Source organism: Strix uralensis, chromosome 24, assembly GCF_047716275.1.
Source record: "Strix uralensis isolate ZFMK-TIS-50842 chromosome 24, bStrUra1, whole genome shotgun sequence".
Taxonomy (NCBI): Eukaryota; Metazoa; Chordata; class Aves; order Strigiformes; family Strigidae; genus Strix; species Strix uralensis.
The window spans coordinates 5,354,254-5,373,363 of NC_133995.1; the positions used below are offsets into that span (position 1 = coordinate 5,354,254).

At 63.2% G+C, this 19,110-nt stretch overlaps 1 protein-coding gene across 1 annotated transcript; it reads right to left on the bottom strand.

The window, feature by feature from the left end:
• Window positions 1-975: 975 nt before the first annotated feature.
• PACSIN1 (protein kinase C and casein kinase substrate in neurons 1) lies at window positions 976-18,438 on the bottom strand. Its single transcript, XM_074893749.1, has 10 exons — window positions 18,251-18,438; window positions 6,038-6,170; window positions 5,485-5,641; window positions 5,107-5,342; window positions 4,792-4,947; window positions 4,265-4,440; window positions 3,822-3,942; window positions 3,614-3,738; window positions 3,106-3,299; window positions 976-2,750 (listed from the first exon to the last, which is right to left on the bottom strand). The coding sequence occupies exons 2-10, from the start codon at window positions 6,098-6,100 to the stop codon at window positions 2,641-2,643; spliced, it is 1,338 nt and encodes a 445-aa protein (XP_074749850.1). The 5' UTR covers window positions 6,101-6,170; window positions 18,251-18,438; the 3' UTR covers window positions 976-2,640.
• Window positions 18,439-19,110: the final 672 nt, after the last annotated feature.

Genomic DNA, 19,110 nt, shown 5'->3' on the forward strand with positions numbered 1-19,110 from the left:
GTCTTGTGATTTCCTGTGTGCGACCAATGCTCCCGCAGATGGCACGGGGAGCACCAGGAGGGTGGGCTGGGGGTGCTGGCGCCCCAAATCTCGTGTCCCTCTCGCAGTTCCCTTTGGTGGGGCGGGTGAAGGCAGAGGGTTGCGTGTCCCTGCGGGGATGGTGGGCAGGAAAGGGGGTAAACGGTGAGGAAAGCTGCTGCCAGCCAGGGAGGGTGCACGCGGGGACACAGCGGCCCCAGCGATGGGGGGACCTGACCCAGCAGATGCCCACTGCAGCGGGACGGGCCGCCGGCACCATGGAGCTCGCAGCCGGGGTTTCTCCCCAAACCCCTTGCAGCTCCAGCCCTTAAATAAGGGGAAATAAATCCCTTTTCTCTGCCCTATCCCCATTGGGAGCCCAAGGAGTGCCCCTCACGCTCTGAAGGGTCCCACTCCCTCCGCCCTGTCCCCCTCGGCTGCTGCCCTGTCCTGGGGCTGTCCCGGCTCTCCAGGCAGGGGCGAGGGGTGGGTGACCTGCAAATTGTTTTTCCCAAGGTTTCAAGGCTCGCAGGCAGCATCCACCCACCATGGTGGGATTTCCCCATCTCCTCCTGCCCAGGGTACTGGGAGCGCTGGGATCAGGGGCTGCTGCTTTTGCTGGTGCTGGGAATGGCTCCAAAATCTGCTTTATCCTGGGCTTCGCAAGGCTTTGCCTGGCACGCTGGCACAGGAGTTCCCAAAGGCAGTGGCCGCTCCCCCACCCTGCACCCCCCTTGTCCCCCAGGACCCCAGAAATGCATCTGAGCCCCCCATTCCGCTGCACCCCAAAGCCTCAGCGTGGGGGTGTTCCTACCTGGGGGTGCAGTGGCTGCAGCTGTGGCTCCCTGGGGCACGGGGGGCTCAAGCACTCACCCCAGGCGGGGGGTCGGTAACCCCAAAGCCTCCACAGGGGGGTGAGACCGGCGCACGGAGGCAAACGAGGACCCAAACCCGAAGGATGCTTACAGAGCTCAGTTATTTTCACTTGCTGCTTTTTGTTGTTGTATCCACGGTAATACAATCACGATATATATATATATATTATATATATACTTCTTAAATTACACAATCAATGTACAAAAAACCGGGGTGCATTGCTGAGACAGGTGGTTGGTTGGGTTTTTTCTGACTTTGTGGTTTTTTTCCCATTTGCATACCTGGCAGGGGACGTGGGGGCCGGGCGGCTCTCGCCCACTGTGCCCAGCACACGGTGCGTCTCCTGCCTCCGCGAGAACACTTGATCCCTGGGGCCAAAAAATTCACAAACCAACGGAGGGGGCAGGAGAGGAGCGGGAGGAGCGTGTGGGAAGATGATGGCATCGATGCTGCTGAGGGTGATGGTATGGAAAAAAATGAGAGATGATCTGTAGGGAAGAGCTCGGGATGGCAAATGTGCCCGGGAGAAAGGGGCTGGGGTGACCATGGTGGGTGCTGAGGGGGTTCCACCCACACCGCAGCCGGTTGCAGAGCCCAAGTGCAGGAGGGGTAGAGCTCCTTGGGGGGAAAAGCAAAGGGCAAAGCCTGTGGCTGTTGCCTTGCTTTGATGTCTTGTTTTCAGCCGTCTTCGCCAGGCAGCTGCTTTGCTGCCCGGGCCAGGGTCTGCTGCCTGCATCGAGCCCTCCTCATCCTCTGGCTGGCTGCAGCTCCTGCCAGCACCGTGCAAGGCTGGACATTGCTTACCCCCCCTCCCTGCTCTGCTCCTGCCTCTCTTCAGGGAGTTGGATGGGGTCTGTCCCCAGCAGCATCCCAGACTGGGCATGAAGGTGCTTCCAGCTGCATTGGCTGCGGTGGGTCCTTCCCCCAACAGCATTTGAGGGGCACCTCACCCTGGATCTGGTGTGCGCTGGGTAACTGCCCTCATGAAGGGTGATGCTGCTCCCTGCAGCACACGTGGGGCATCAGCTCGGGAGCCTCCACCCGCTCCAGACATGTTGACAGCCCAGACACGAGGAAGAGGAGAAGGAGGAAGCTGAGGAAATGCCACCAAGCTCCATGGCAGGGCTGGTCCCAACTCACCTGGGCATCAATCTGCCACCAGCCCTGCCCGGGAGCAGGAACCTGCCCGCAGATGGAGCTGGGTGGCTGTGGGGCAGGAGGGGACACTCATCCCCTTCCTTCGGGGAGGGAGGATGAACCAGGGAGAAGAACATGGAAACACGAGAAAAATGGAGTCAGACTCCAATCCCTCTTGGTTTTTTGAGATGAATTTGATTGGTCCCAGGAGCTCCAGTGCCGTGCATTTCAGAACAGTTCCAGCCAATCAGAAGGCGGCTCATGATTTCAGTATCTTTAAAAACCAACCAATCAGGAGCTCTCACTGGTTGGGCTTTAAGATCTTGAGGTATCAGCTTTTCGCTCGGAAAAAGAATCAACTAATGTAGACGAACGAACGACGTCATCTTTCGCTTCACGTTATCTTAGAAGAAGAAGAAAGCGACTATGCAAAATACTCTTCGGAGACAACTCTTAAAAAAATAAAAGCTTGGTCGGAAAATATGTCTGAATCTCTAACTGTGAGGAGTGGAGGACCAGACGGCAAAATGGCTGGTTGGCTGGTGGAGAGATGGAGACAACGGAGGGTTGATTTATCTGCTGACGGCAACGAGGAGCACACCACAAGACTTAGATTGCCTCCACGTAGTTGGCGGGGTAGAGACCTAGCTGCCCGTTGTCCAAGCGCCCTTTGCACCATCCTTGCTCGTCTTCTTCACCGAGTTTGGTTAGTTCATCACCTGGAGAGGAAGGTGGAAAGGGGAGAGCTTGTTGCAGGTGGTGGAAGTTCTTCTACCACCCTGTGTCTCCCCTGGATGGGGCTGCTGGGGGTTTCTAGGGCTGACCCTGAGCACGCAGGTTTGTAGGGTAGAAAGGCAAGGGGTGACCCCTGAGGCCTCGTGTGCCCTGTCCCACCAGCTCTCTGGTCCCACCCGGCTTTGGGCTCAGCTTGTGCCTTCCCCTTTCTACCGGTTCAACTTTCCGAAGGGCTGGGATAACTCAGAAATTATTTGAGGGATTTCACATCAAAACGTGGGGGACCTGCAGCTCCAGCAGATGAGCCCTGGCTGACCCAGCATCAGCGATGGACCGTACCTGCTTTGAAGCTGAGCTCATCCTGCTCCTGCCCGTCGTAGTCGTACAGAGCCCGCACCCGCACGCCCTTCCCCGCTGACTCCTCGTCGAAGGGGTTGGTGCCGCCATTGGCCTCGCTGGTGTTGAAGGAGTTGCTGCCTTCATCATCGGACCACTCAGCGCTGTAGGTCTGCCCGCGGTCGTGGCTGCTCACGCTGGGGTGTGGGGGAAGGAGGGAGAGAGGCCGTCAGAGCGGGTAGGGGGGTGGTGGGGTGGGCGGGCACCGTGTGCCACCAGCACCTGGGAGGATGCTGCGGCTTTCCCAAGGTTACAGGGGAGTGGGGCCTGCGGCGAGCAGGACCCCCAGCTAATGACAGGCCAGCAAGATGTGAAGGGAGGACAGAGAAGAGCAGTGGCTGTCACCCAGGACATCCCATGTCCCCTTGTGTGTCCCCACAGCACTGGCAATGTTTGCATAGGCAAACACCATGCCTTTCCTGTGGCATCTGCTCTCCCCGCTGGCCCTCACCTCCCACGCTCGCCCGCCGGTGCCCCCGTCTCGCCCGCGCTGCTGGCGTTGGTCAGGGTCACCCCCTCGCCCTTCTTCTGCTTCTCCTTCCGTGTTATCGTGTGTGTCAGGTCGGGGTTCCACTCCTGCAAGCACAAAGCAACTTGTCCCTGAGTGCCCAGCTGCCCCGTGGGGCTGCCAGCACTCTAACTAGGGTGCCCAGCCTCACCTCAAACTGGGGCCAGTTCATGGGCATCCCAGGGCCACTGGTGCTGCGGAACCACCGGAGATCCTCCTGCGCGTCCGAGAGGCGGATGGTTTGCTCCAGCTCCCGGTAGACGTTGGCGTAGCTGCAGGGAGAGATGTGGGTCGGGGTGTTGTGGGTGGAGTGGACCATGGTGGGGTGCCCCGGGGATGGGACGGGACGGGGATGTGCCCAGATTGCGTCACTCCTATGAGGCACTGGAGGCCACCAGGCTCCTGCACAGCCCTCCTGCCCCTCTGATACCTCTTAGTGACCATTGTGTTGGCCAGAAACCCCTCTCCCTTTTATTGCAGGGGATGGGTTGTCCTGCAAGCACTCGGTCCCTCCGGGGCTTGGTTTGCTTTCCAGGCAGCACAAGGAGACCTTGCGTGGGGACTTTCTGCCCAGCCAGCGCAGGAGGTACCTACCTGCTGCTCTCGGCCAGGTTCAGGTGCCTCTTGATGTCCAGGAGCACTTCCTTGAGGAAGTTGAGCCTCTTCTCCTCAAACTGCTGGCACTGCTCAAAGACCTGCTCCATGCTCTCAATGTACTGCGGGGTGCACTTGTTGAGCTCGTCCAGCACCTTCTCGTACTTCTCCTGAGTCTGCAAAGGTGCAGGAGGGTACCCTGGTTATACCTCGAGCACCTCAGAGGCCCTTTCTGAGTGCTGAGAGGGTCTGGTTTGTGGACCACCACGCTGGGGAGCCCAGACTGAGCCAAGAGCCTCTGTGGGCAAAATCAGTCTGGTTGCCAGAGAGATTTTGTCACAGTAAGAGGGGTAAATCTCTACCCTGCTCACACTCCCCTGAGAACTGCCTGCAAGTCTTTACCCTTCTACAGGAGCATAGGGATGGGAAAATGGGAATGAAGTGCAGGAAAATGGGTGTGGTAGCCATTTCTGCTGGTTTTCCCTGCCTGATGCCCCGTGACCCCGGAGCAGGGCAGCAGCCTGCACCTTTTGCACATCTTGCTTGCACTTTTCCACTTTGTCCTGGAGTTTCTTCTGCTGCTCGGGGGTGTTGGACTGCTCTGCCTTGCTGTTGGCTTCCCGGGTCATCGCCAGCTTCTCCTCCTTGCATGCCAGGTGGTAGGCTTTCTTGGCTGTCTCCAGCTGTGGTGAGGAGAGAGAAGGGACATCAGAGCAGCAGTCACAGACCCCTGCCCATCCCTCTGCCTGCAGGGATGTGCCACCCAGCTCTCCCAGCCTGGCCTGGGCACTCAGAGCTGGAGCTGGGAGATGGCACTAGTGCCCCAGGACTTCTCCTCTCACCTCCTTGAGCTTCTTGGCCCAGGGTTTCTGGGCTTTCCGGAAGCCGTCCTCAGCCTCCTTGGCTTCCTTGAAGCCTCCCATGATCTGCTTGTGGTAGGCGTCCTTCTGCCAGTTCTTGACCTTCTCAAAGTCGTCGTTCAGCAGGCTGTTCTTCACGTCCTGGTGCAGCTCGCTCACCTTGTCTGCCTCCGTCATGATGGCACCCCACGCCTTCTCCAGGCTGCCGTACTGGGGACCTGGGGGGCAGAGGGGACAGCTGAGTGTCACTCCACAGTCCTTACCCCCTCCTCATCTACCAGGTGAAGTTGTGATGGTGCACGGGGACCCGTGGGACCCAGCCATGCTGGAGGGAGCCTCCCCCTGGGGAAGCCATGGTACCTTTCTCGATGAGCTGCCTCCACCGCTTGGACCAGTCAGTGAGCTGCTGGGCGTAGGACTTCTCGATCTTGGCCCGCTCGTGCACGCAGTTCATGAGGTCATTGCAGAGCCGGTGCCCGTCGTCGATCCGCTTCACTGTGCGCTTGTAGTTCCCCACCTGGGAGGGGGATGGGGATGGGCACAGGGACAGGGACAGGGACAGGGAGGTGTGGGAGCTGTGGCTGGGCTGCCCAGCTCAGCCTCAGCTGGCCTGGAGTGGGGATGGGGGGAGCACTGGCCACTTTGGGGGTGCAGGGATGGAGCTTTTGCTTTGGGACTGCTCAACCCCAACTCCTTTCGGTCCCCTGCATCACTCTGCACCCCTCGGGGACAGCCAAGGTTGAGACCTTCAGCAGAGCTGGCTCAGACTCCCGAGCCACCGCGGCAAGGATGCCCACAGGCAGGGCTCGCTGCGGGAGGGGAGGGCAGCACCATCCCCCCAGCCTGGGGGACACCCTGGGATGCAGTGACAGCGGCAGGGGCCCCGCCGGAGGAGAGGGTGGCCGGGACTCACCTCCCAGAAGCTGTCAGTTGTTTCCTCCACGGCCGCTGCCGACTCGTCGTAGGAACCCGACATGGCTCCCGGCGCTGCCTTGGGCGTCAGTGCGGGCGCTGCGGGGCTCTTGGGCAAACACCAGCCTCATGCACTGAGGGGAGAAGAGGGGAGAGTCATGGCGGGGGGGTGAGCAGGGGACCCTCATCCCTCCTGTCCACAGCACCGTGGGACAAGCATCCGGCTGCAGGGGATGGGGACGGTGCCCACTCGAGCTCTGGACCCACAGACCCCTCCCGTGCCTGCCACGCGCCATCTGCTTGGTGCCAACCAAACCCCCCCCAGAGCTGGCTGTGCTGGGAGGGGGAATCGTGGGGAGCAGCACAGGGGGGAGCTCGCCAGCTGGGGGCCTGGCTCAGCACCACACATCCCTGGGGAGCCACGGTGTGGGGTGAGAGGCCATGGCAGGGCTGGTGGGGTAGGGGGGGGATGCACCACCCGAAGAAATTCTCATCCTGATATTCTACCCTAATCCGTCCTGATCTTCAGAAAAACGGCATCCCCGGAACATCACGTGGCCCCGCTGCATGGCTTAACCCTTTGCCGCTTTGCCGAGAGCCACAGCTGGGGATGGAGCCAGGGGCTGGTGGGTGGCATCAAAGGGGGACGGAGAGGGAATCACAACAGCCATAAGCATCCTCGTCATCCCCATCCTGCCCCGGATCCAGACAGTCCTTCCATAGGCAAGCGCTGGGCCTGTCCCACATGGCATCTGCCACTGGGATGGGGACAAAGTGGCCATGAACTGCCCCAGTTTCCTCCTGCTGTGTCCCCAAAAGGGCTGCGGGAGCGGGATGTGGTCCCTGTGCACCATCACTTCACCCGGGGAGATGGAGACCTGGCTGTCCGCATCCCACACCGCACCTGGGAGAGGGCAATGGGGTGGGAGGGCAGGGCTGGGGGCATGGGGCCCTGGTGTCCTGGTGCCCACCCGTGGGCAACAGCTGGAGCATGCCCACACTCTCCAGCTGTGCGCACAGCTGGCCCCAAGGAGCCCATGGGCCAGGCCAGGAGGATGGGGGGCCGAAACAGTTACTGGAGCACGGCGCAGGGCTCGCTGTGCTGGAACTAACAGGGCCTGGCAGGGATTTAGTGATATAACCAGGGAGGCACCAATCCCCGCCGCCCTCCCCAGCCGGTTAAAAATAAACGCGTGACTGTCCCTCGCTCAGCCGCCGAGACGCAGATGGATGGGGGACCGCGGCGGTGCGCAGCGCAGCCAGCACCGTCCCCCCGCAGCCGGCAGCACGCGGCGCCCGCGCCTGCCTCGTACCCACGGCACGACCACCGTCCTCCCCACCCGTGAAAGCACCCGACCCTAACACCCACGGGCTGTGGCAGAGCACCTGGTGGCACAGCCCCCAAGGGACCCCGCCAGGTGCCACGGGTGGTCCTGCAAGGGTACGGTGCAGCGCTCAGCGCCGGGGTCTTTGCTTGTGCCTCCGGGCTCTGGCTCTTTGTTTTGTTGCTGGCACAGCAAGGGCATCCTTGGGGTGATAGCCCCAGCTCTGCTCTAGGCCAGGATGGGGACCCTGGAGAGGGAGCACACCCATGGCTGGGTGTACCCCAGGACCCACAGGCACGTCAGCTGGCCCCAGCCACCCCCACCAAGCCGCCGGCAGCTGAGGCCGTGGGGTGCTGCGGGACATAGTTGCCGCAGCTCCCGCTCCTCACCGTTACCTGGTCTGAGCTGCAGCCCGGGGGTTATTTTTGGCTCTGCATCACTTCCCAGCTAACACTCCTGCCTTGTTGCCGCTCTCCCGCCACGCACCCCCACGCACGCCCATCCTCGCGTGCCCACGCTCACGCGCGGGTGCCCCCCGCCGCCGTGCGCCAGCCCCACAGCCCCGCCGGCGCAGTCCATCGCTTCGCATCAAGGCGGCGAGCGGTGATGCCTGGCACCCGCAGTGCCGGCGGCCGAGCCGCGGCGTGGCGAGCTGCCAGCCCTAGCCACGCGCTGCCACTCGGGCACCCTTGGCCGAGGGGGCTCAACTTCACCCCCCCACCCCAGCCCCACATTTCGACGAAGCTGCCCGAGAGAAGCGACGGAGCGTTTGGCATCGAGTGACGATGAAGTTTGTCCCAGCTCCTGCCCCCACGTGCCCTTGGGTTGCTCCCGCAGCAGCCGCCCCCCTGCATCTCTCTCCCCATCAGCCCGCTCGGCGCTGAGCACTGCCACAGCTCGTCTCACCCACTGGGCAGCCACTGCCAGCGTTGCAGGGGGGTCTCTGCCCTCCACGGGGGCCGGGGACACGGCCGCCGACCCTGCGCAGGCAGGAGGCTGCTGCAATGCAGAGGGCTGGCGCTGCCTACGCTGCGGGCACGGGCAGCTGCCCGTACTCCCACAACCGGCAGCTCTCGCTGGCAGTGCCCTGGGCCCACGCAGGCAGAGGCAGCCTGGTTGTGCCCTCCCCTGCCCCTGGCAGAGGGGCTGCAGAGCTTTGGGCCAGCGCTGGCTGCCTGCCTCCCTCCCACGGCTCCCCAGGGCCTGGGAAGGGTGAGTGGGACAAGCTGGGTCCCCCGGGGGGGCCAGCCAGGCCCCTGACTCTCCCCACTCCCTTTGCCTTTGCCAGGGCTTTGCCTTTGCTGTTACATCACCATTAAATGTGCCAGCGGCCTTGGGGTGCGCTGTCAGATGGAGGTACCCCATCCTGGGTGCTGGGGTCCCCGGTAAGGTGCCAGGCACCAGCCCCAGCCCAAGGGAGAGGCCACGTCTGGGGTGGCCTGTTGCTCTGCCTCCAGGTTTTTTGGTTGCCCTGGCCCCAGCACCTCTGCCGCAACCAAAAAGCAGGTGATGGGGACGTGATAGAGGGGACAGGCAGCTGCCTGCATGTATCCCCATCCTGCCCGCTTGCACATCTGCGGAGTCCAGGGGGGGAACAGGGGCCAGGAGGGGCTGCAGAGCCTCTTGGTGTGGGTTCTCCTGCTGCAAAGAGCCCTTTGCCAAGGCGGGATGGTGGTGGATGCGCTGCAAGGAGGGGAGCGGAGCACCGAGCGAGCCTGTGCCCCCATCCCTGTCCCCATCCCTGTCCCCATCCCTGTCCCCATCCCGTCCCGCGGCAGGAGGTTCACGCTCGTGGTGAACGGGAGAGGGCCGGGTGTGAGCCCTGCTGCGGGGGTGTGAGCACTTACAGGGCTGGGGGGGAGTCAGCCACTAATTATTGGTGAAAGCATCCGGGGAAGGGGGCAGCCATGCTGCGCAACCTGGGGGAATCAGAGCAAGCGGGGAGCTCCCCGACACCAACCCCCAGCACACACCGATCAAAACACGACGTTTCCCTGGTGCAAACCCCTTCCGCAGCCGCAGCACCCCGACACGGAGCCGCTGCCACCCAAGCCGAGGGCGCTGGGGACCCTTGCTTGCCCAAGCACATGAGCTGGGGACAGGAGGGTAATTTGCTGGACACTGTTGGCTTGTAGTCACCCGGGGGCTCCAGGCAGTAAAGCTGAAGCTCAGCAATTGGAAAGGACCCAATTGTCTGAGCCAGTTTTATTGCAATTAAACACTGGGACTGACCTGGCCTGTCAAATCAAACTGTCCATGAGGCTGCAATGTGAAATAGTTGCAACGTTTTGGCTCCTTTTGTAAGCACACAAGGCCAAGGATGAGTGCAGGGGTTTAGGTGGAGGGAGTCAGGCTGGGCTTTGGGCTTTTGGCCACAGGGAAGGTCATTTTCTCTCCCTTATCTCGGCATGGGGCTGGCCGAGGATCTGTCAGGGGGGTGCAGCACCAAACGCCACCACGACGCACCACTGCTAATCGCCACATGAAAACCACTCATGGCAAAGACAAATGGGACAAGCAACGGCTGAAGAAGCCCAGGGGAGCCTGGCAGCAGCATCTCCCAACTCCGGGGCTGCCGCGCTGTCACACGGGCCCGACCTCAGCCCCGCATCCACTGCAGGTACCAACGTGCTGGTCCTGCTCTGGCTGAGTGTGGGGGGGTGGGATGCCCCCGACATGACGGTAGGTCCTCGGGCAAAGCCGGTGATGCCGATGTGCTTCGCAAGAGGCTTTGCAGCTGAGGGAGCTGCTGTCTGCTTTGCTGCTCAGCTTTGACCCGGCCGGGTGGCTGCGGGTTTCCCACCGGCACAGGGCTGGGCCCTGCAACCCACGGGGCTGGGGCAGGGAAATTCTCCCGTGGGGTGGGCGAGGGGCACAGTCCAGGGAGTGAGGGGGCGCAGAGGGGCTGGACTGGGGCCTGGCTGAACTGTCCCCCCCTCGACGTGGACCCTGCGAGGAAACGGTTAAGTGGGTGCTGCTGATTCACGCTGGCAGCTCCGCACCAGACGCTGGGCGAGGAGGAGGCAGGAGCAGAGCCCAGGGCTCCAGGCTGAGTGTGAGTGGCCTGAACACGCGTCCTCCCCCCTCATTATCAAACTAAGCCCACGGGCCGGCGGGAGGTGAGTCTTGGCCCTTCCCGAGCCATCAGCTCTGTGCCAGAAGGCTGCAAACCATATCAGGGCCCCATCCTGCATCCCCTGGCAAAGCCCCTCTGGCTGCAACATGAGCAGGGTCGGAGCCCTGGGGCAAACAGCCAAACCGTGGCCACAGAACCGTGGCCAGACGGGAGGGGACGGGTGTCCCCTGTACGGTGGGTGCTTCTCCGTGGGATTTAGGCCAGGGCAGTGCCGTGGGGCTGGTTTGGACCCAGTGCACATGGTTGCTCGAGCAGTGCACGAGGTGGCTGCGAGGGCAGCAGGTCCTGGAGGTGACATGTAGGCAACGGTGGGAAACTTGTGGGAGCCACTTTTCTAGTGAATCCTGTGGTGGGATGCGCCTGTGGCAGCTGCCTTGTTTCAATCAGGGTGTCTGCATTGACCCGGGGCGGTTCTGAGGATTGGGGGGGTCTGGCTGCAACAGGGACTTGCTGGACCCTCTCAGGTGAGGGCTTACAGGCTCCCCAAAACCGGGGTGTTTGCAAAGGAGGTTCAGTGATCCCGCAGCATTACCGGGAGCCACAAGTCCCACGTGCAGCCAGGAGGACGCCCACCTCGCCAGCCGGGGTGGGGGCCACGTGCCATGGGTGCTGCCAGCTTGCAGTAGCCAGGAGAGATGCATTTGCTCCAAGCCCTGGCAGCAAACAGCTTCGTATTTTGTGTGCGCTCTGCAGAAACCCTCACCTTCCTCCAGCGCTCCCCAAAGTTACCCCGCTCAGAGCGCAGGACACCCATCAAAGTCTTCTAGGGATTTTACAAGCCTTGCGCAAAGATTTCTGGAAATGTGCACGGCGTTTGCAGATAACGCAAGTGTTTCTCTCCAGGGGAGCTTGCAGCCCAGCTCAGGTACGGTGGATGTGCCAGGAATGTGGATGGGCACCACGGCGAGGTGCAGGAGCGGGGTTGTCAACCCCACGCATGTGCTCAGGCCTGGGGAAGGGAGACAGGGCTGAGCCTCAGGTTGTGGGGTTTCGACTCGCCTCCCAGCTCTGCAGCTTTTCGCAGCCCCGTCGCCTGAGCTTGTCGCTGTAAACAAGGATGCTCGGACTCTCGAGCAGGGATTTTTGTGGTCCTAGGAGCAGGGTTTAGGCAGAAATCCCAAGATGAGGTTTGCAATTAAACCGAGAAGCAGCAAACAACGGTGGTGCAGGATAAGGCAGTGCCATCCCCTCACTTCCACAGCAGGGAGGGGGGAAACCAGAGTGTCACACGCTGGTGGGGGGGGGGGGGGTCCTGTCCCCTCTACCTTGGCAGGACGGACCCGGAGCTGGCGGTGACAGAAGGCGAATGGGGCTGCCAGGAGCAGGGTGATGTGGAGGGACAGTGGGATTTTAGCTGTCTGTGGTGGGGGAAGAAGACTTGGAGCCAGAGGGGGCTCAGAGAGGGGGTAGGAAAGCAGGGGGATGGGGGGGAGAGCAGGGGGGAAGCTGGGGTGACAACGACAAAGAGAGGGGCTGCAGGGATGGGGTGAGGCACTCATTTGGGCGGGGGGACAGCGACGACATGGACAGCACAAGTCCCCCAAATCACTTGCAGCTGGGGAAACTGAGGCACAAACCCAGGAGCACGGCAGCGTTGCAGAGGGGGTGTCCCTTGCCCCGACACCCCATCAGACACACGGAGGGGGTGAAGGTCGTGTCCCCTCCGGGCCTCCCTGCCTTGCAGAAGGGCTCAGGGGACACCGTGTCCTGCTGGGGGGGTGCAAACCCACGCCGCATCGCCTGGTCCTTCCCCAGCATCCCCCCCCGCCCTTCCCCCATCCCCACAAGGGACACAGGCACTCCGCACCCCCCATCCCCCACCCGCGCAAAGGGCCCACGGAGCCCCACAGGGGACCCCGACATCAACTGCCCCTTCCCAGGCTGCCCCCCCACCCCACCCCCCGGGAAAGCCCCGCCAGGGGCTGACGCTTACCTGGGCCAGGCCTGGGGGGGGGGGAAAGCCGGGGGGGGGGGCCCGGGGGCTCCGCCGGGCGCTGTGGGACGGGCGGGCTGCGCTGCGCTGCGCTGCGCTCCGCACCAGCCGTGCAGCAGCGGGGGCGCGCACGGCCGCGGGCGCGCACCCTGCCTGCAGCCGCCCGTTGCCATGGCAACCGGGGATGGAGCCGCTGCCTGCAAAGGTTGCAAAAAATCATCCGGGGGGGGATGGATGGACATAAACACATCCCCCCCCCCCACCTCCTCCTCCTCCTTCTTGGCCTGCTGCCTCCCCGAGTCTGCACCCACCCCGGGGTGCCACGCTGCTACCAGCCCCTTCCAGCCCCACTGAGACCCTTGCCCAGGGCACAGTGGCCAAGGCACCTGCCCCCGGTGCCAGGTGGGTGCTCAGCACCCACCGGACAGGGCCACCTCGCTGCATGGGGTGCTGCGGCCCCGGGGATGGGGGCAGGCGGGGGGGTGCCAGGAGCTTGCGGTCGGGTGCATGTGGGTGTCCGGCCCCAGCAATGCTGCCTGTCGCTGCGGGACTCTGTTAAGGCCTCAAACGGGCTCCTTCCCCCTTGGGCTGTGCTGCTGGGAGGCTTTTTCCCCAAAAAGTGAGTGAGGATAACCTGGGAGCCCTCATCCTGCTGCTCCTTAGGTCCTTGTCCCTCCTGCACAGGATGGGATGGATGCTCCCTCCTCTCCTCCCCCGGGCACTCTGCCACCTCGGCGGGCCCCAGGAAGGGGCTGCAGGGAGGGGTTTAGGGCCGAGCTGCAGCTTTTGCAGAAACAAACACCCCAAAACGCCTTCGGAGAGGCAGCCGGTGCTGCCTCCTTGCCAAATGTGCCAGCTGGGAACAGGCTGGCGGGAGAAGCAGAAACGGTCCTTCCCACCCGGCAGGACTGGACTGGGAAAGGGGGGCTGGGGAAGGGGGTGATGGGGGCTGTACCCCCCTAAGGCTTCTTTGAGGCCAGGGAGCTGAGCAGCTCCCTCCCCATTGCCATCTGCCTCCCCCCGACCTCCAGCGCTTGTGCCCGGGGTCACCGGGGCTTATCCCAGGATGGGGGTCCCAGGGGGGGAGCAGGGGGGCTGTCAGGGAGCCGGGAGGATGCAGGTGGGGGTAGCGACAGGCTCACCCCCTCTCAATTGCTCGAATGCACCGCGCCTGCATTTCCCTCATCTCGCGGGTGATGTCAGGGAAATTAAAAGCCAGCTGGAGACGAGCGCTTCCAGCCGAGTAACCGAAGCCGCCCGCAGAAGCTGCAGTAATGAGGCTGCCAGGCCGCTGCCGCCGGGATCGGGTTGCCCGGAGAATGCGACCCGGTCCCGGGAGGCTCTGCCGGCCTCCAACGCCGGCTCAGCTTTCCCCTAACAAGCGCCTTCGACTGCTTAATGAAGCTCGGTGGGGCTCTCCATCCTGCCTGCCTTCCGGCTCCATCCAGCTTCGTGCCAGCCGAGCGTGTCTGTCCACCTCATCGCGGACAGAAAGGCCCCCGAAATATTTCATGTCTGTCTGCAGCTGGCAGCAGCGTGTGAGACCCAAGCGGTCTAATACTCCCCAATCGCAACACGGGAGCGGGGATGGACTGTGGTTCCTGTGGGGATCTTTGACCGTTGGTGTTTCAGGGTGAGGAACCAAAGGGTGATCATCCCTGCATGCAATGAGTTGGCAGTTCTCAGCGTGGGGTTGCTGCAGGTGCTGCCAGCCCGTCCCAGCTGCCTTCTGCCCTGACAGCAGCCCTGCTGCAGAGGAGCAAATGGTCTTGGTATTAAGCACTGGGTGACAAACGCTCTCCAGGAGGGTGATGGGAGCACCTCAGTGACTTGGGGGGGTTTCCCGGTGCCACCAGCTTTGTGGCAGATGTGGGCCGTGCAGGTAGGACTGACCCACGTCTCCTTCCCCGGCAGCTTGGGCTGCCCAGTGCTGGTGGCAGGCAGGAGCCCTGCATCCGCAGCACAAGGCTCCCGTGATGAGTGTCAGCGGGTTCCTTCACCAAAAACTCAACCACGACAAACTTTTCCCTGTCTCTTGCCATCCCACCGCTTTACTATTTCCTGCGGTAAGTCATTTCCCCTCCTGTAAAATGAGTTTCCTTGTGGGAAGCAGCGGCCAATATTGGCAGGAAATAAGCCTTGATTTATTGGGCCACTTGCCGCTCTGAAATTATGGCTCTTTGAGCACCACGGCAAACCGAGAAGCAGAGCAAATGAGCCCACACCGTGCTCTCGCGGCTGCCAGCAGCCTGCCTGTGCAGCGGGATGGTGCGGGCAGGAGAGGAGAGAAATGCCACCAGCTATCAGCTGCTCTGCCCATCACCTGGCCACCAGTGCCTTTGCACCAATGAAGTGGGGATTTTCAAGCGTGGCCTGCTCCTGCCTGCCTCCTGAGCAAGGAAAAGGAAAATGCATTTCCTAAATCAGGGCAAAGCCCCCAGTTCTGGTGCTCTCTGCTGAGCTGGCTGGTGCTGGGAGCAATGGGGAAGCCCCCTGCCCATGGTGCTCCAGGGACGGCTGCTTGGGGATGGGGGCAGAGAGGCATCCTGGCATCCCGCTCATCCCAACCCCATCCCCGGCCTCCTGCTGCCCCTTCCCACTCGACGCCGGGGGCATGGGCTTGTGGGGCCGGATGGGGCCAGTGCCCCCGCGCTCGCCCCACGCCGAGGCTGTGCCCCCGCTGCGGATGTGCTGCTGGTCCCAGGAGCCCTCTCGGGCTTGCTGGGAGAATGCAAGTGCAGGGCTATTTTGCATCTCTAATTAGCTGCAGAGGATAATTGGCCGCTCTGCAGCTATTACGCAGAAAGGCAACCATTGTGGAGGGCCCCGGCGCGGGGCAGGTGCTGCCAGAAACCCAGCTCCCACCAAAACAATCCCCTTCTTGTCTGCTCATAACCGGCCCTGGGGGCATCCTCCGAGCCCTTCCGGGGAAGGGGCCGGGGATGGGACATAAAGGTTCCATTTTTCCTGGGAAACTGCGCAGAGCTGGGTGCAAGCAGCTGCCTGGGAGGAGCCCATGAGTATTGCCCACGACGGCGGTGCTGGGGCCTCGCTGCCTCCTTCCCCCCATGCTGTGCCACGCTGAGGGCAGCCAGATGCCGGCTCGGCCCCTCTGGGAAGGTGCCGGCCGGATGCAGCTTCTCCCTCACCAAGATTCATCTGCAGAAGCACGGCAGGGTCCTGTGTTTGCTTTCAAGGTGTTGCACAAACCCCAGCCAGGCTGGTTGCCCTGCAGGGACAAAGTCTGTCCCTGGGCAGAGCCGCTCATCAAGGTCTCCTCCTCCTGCTGAGCTGTGCTGGAGGAGCCCAGCTCCATCCCAGCTCCATCCCGGCCTCCATCCCAGCATCGCCTCCCAGTACGGCCACAGGGACCACCAGCATTGGGGACACAGCAAGGGGGATACCATATGGAGCCAAACCCAGTCTTTGGCTCGCGGCAGGACGTGGCCCCGGTGCAGACACACTTTGCCGGCGCTGATGTTCCCTTCCCTTCCCTTTCTCGCCCTGCCCCTGTGCACGTCATAAATCGATGCCTGCCAGCTGCCTGGGCTTGTCTTCCTCAATCCTTTTACAGTTAAATCCAGCTCTCATCTTGCTGCAGCCCCTCTGGCGGGGGTGGAACAGGAGGGCGCCAGCGCCGGCTGGGGGGGTCACGGATCGGTGCAGACCCCGGGGCAGAGTCAGCACCATCAGCAGCGGCCAAGCCAGTGGCTGACGAATTCCCCAGTTTTCCCTGAACTCCTACAAAGGGAACACAAAATCCCAGGAGGTGGGAAGGACCCTTCAGCTGGGGTTTTGGGGTCAGGCGTGGTGGGAGCCGCAGTGTGGCACCGAGTCCTTGTTTGGGGCTGGTGGTGCGTTCCCCTGGCCAGGCCAGCGGTACTGCGGTGATGGTCTTGGCCCAAATATTTGGCTTAGGGATGGGGTTTGCCCGGGGAAGGCAGTGCAGGGGACGAGGGAAGCAGGAGCAGCCCAAGAGGCTGCCGGGGATGCTCTAATCCGTTTAGCAAAGCGCTTGCTTTGCCATTTCCAAGGCGGGCGCAAGAGCTGCGAAGAGGAGATGCAGGCGGAGGCAGTCAGCGTGGCAGGACGAGGTGGGCAAAGGCAGCTCTCCTGCTCCGTGGGACGAGCCAGGAGATGCATTTCTCCTGGGCGTTGCTGCAGTTGTCGCAGCATCCTAGGGGCTGCCCTGCAGGGGCAGGTTCCTCCCCCCCAGCTCCATCCCTGCTCCCCCAGAGAGGAAGAAACGAGGCAATAAAATGGTAGCAAAGCCCCAGGATGGCACCAGGCAGCTCCAGGCGCTTTGGGACGTGCCGCATCCCTCAGCCCCTCCTGCCCTGGGGCTGTGCCAGCCTCCAGCTCTGCCTGGGCACCCCAAAACACACAGGCACAACCCCCGGGTGGGTACGAGCCTCCCCCAGCCCCACACACCCCACAGGGACCCTGCTGCTCCCTCTGGCTTCCCAGGGTGGTCCCTCCGACCACCCTGCTCACGCTAGCACAGCCCCAAAATCACAGCTCTATTGCCCTGTGTTCCTCCAGAGCTCACACCCTGGGAGCAAAGGTGGGCTGGGGTGGGGTGAGCATTGGCCCCTGCCTGCAGCTGGGAAGGCAGAGCCCCCCCGGCAGTGTCTAGGCTCAGCCTAAACCGCCTTGCAGAGCCTCAGCTCCCTGCCAGCTGCTCCAGCATCGCAGTGCCCAGCTGTGCCCCTGCAGCTGACGGGATTAGGGAGCTCTGGGGGGGGGTCTGCAGTGAGCCCAGAGCACCCAGGAGCTGAGCAGGAGCTGTCGGTGCAGGCTGAACCCCTTTAACCACAGGGTTTGGGGCAGGAGCCTGTTTCTCACTGGGTAAGACAATGCTGAATGCATCCCAGGGAGGTGGGGGGTGAAGATGAGCACGGTTGCTGCCAGCCCCCGCAACGACAGGCTGTCCCGGCTGGGTCCCAGCCCTCCCTTACACATCCACGGGGGGCTGGAGGGACCCCGCGCCCAGAGCTGAGAGCAGCTGGTCCACCAGCAGTGCCAGCCTCCAGCCTGGCAGGGCGAGCGTGGCCCTGGGACATCCCCTGGCCCGGTGGTCAGTGTGTGGGGCCAGCAGCCCCCCCACCCCGGGAAGCCCCCCGGGAGCCCTGGGTGCGGTGGGTGCCTGGGTGGGCTATGGGGGCGATGGGCACAGCATGCAGAGCGGGTCTGTGTGAGGGCTGGCACGTGCTACATCCCACCAGCCCCACGGTGCCACATCTCGTGAGCCCCCAGAAGCTCTGTCCCCTGCCAGGCCCCTGCCAGACCACTGCCCAGACCTCTGCCAGACCCCTGCCCCTTGCTGCTGCTTCACACCAGACCCCAGCACCCCGGGAGGTGCAGGCAGCCGGGCAGGGACCACCCTGCCTTCCCACCCTGCCAGAGACGCCGCAAGGCCAGAAAAAACGGGTGAACCCGAAATTTGGCGGGGAACCCGAGGTGAACGGCGAGCCCCAGGTGGCACAACCCGGCAGAAGTTTGGAAATCACTTAAAATGGGTCAGGGAGCTGCTCTGCTGAAGCAGGTTTCATTTCCCAGCAAGCAGCCACCAGCACGGGGCGGGGGGGGGGACACCCCCATTTTAAACCCACCATCCAGGGGCCACCAAAGAGGACTTTGGGGTGACCTCAGCACCGTCACGAGCCCCCAGCATCCCATCCGCCACCTGGGGACACCGTCACCCGCTGTATGCCGGCAACCCTCGTCGCGGCAAGCCCCGGCCAACCCACCGACGCCAACCTCCCGCCTCGCCGGGAGCCGAGTCAGCCCCGAATCCGGCGGGAGCCGCATGGCCGGTACCTTTGGGACGTGGGGACGCTGACGGAGCGGGGCTGGCTGCCTCTCGCCGGGGCTGGCTCTGTACATCGGCAGGAAGGTCACAGCAGATGGGGAGGAGGGGGGTAAAGATCAGCGCGGAGATTAGGGAGGCATTTTTAGCCAACCAATCGCCAGCCCGGCGTAACGACTCCTCGGCCGCACAAGGTGAAAACACGACTGCGGAGACGGATGGGAATAAGCTGGGAGCTCTGCGTGGCCTGGCTGGCAGCGGTGGCGGGGGGTCCCCAGCCTCCCCGTGCTCCTCTGCGTGGCTCTGTCCCCTCCTGCTCTCCTCTTCCCTTCCCCTGCAAGCGTTTGCTCGCAGCCTCCCTTCCCCTCTCCTCTCCCCATCCAGGGAGGGGCTGGGGGTGCCATGTGGGTCCGGGGTGTTTGTGGGGGGCAGTGGGGACGTCTCCCCTCCGCCAGCCGCGGGAGCGGGCTCCTGTCACTCCCGGGGTGTTCAAACCTCCAAAAGGGCAGGAGCAGCCCTGGTCCGTGGGGGGACATTGCACAGGGTGGCCCTAAGGGGACACAGCTCCCGTCCCCGCATTGCACCCCACCTGGGGCCACCACCTCCCCTCCCTGGACCAAGAGCCTGGCAGAGGGGGCTGCAGGTGGCCCCTGTCTCCTGTCCGGGCATTTTGGGGCACAAAGGGGACTTTGTGTGCCTGGAGCGAGTCCTGAGCCCTTTGCTCGGGTGTGTGAGCCCGGTGGGGAGCAGCCCAGGGTGGGACCCGTGGCTCCCCCGGGACCCCAGCCAGCGCTTTACAGCTCCAAAGGGCGCTGCCGGCGGGTGACAGTGTGGTGACAGCCGGGGTGCCGTGGCACAGCACCGGGCACCG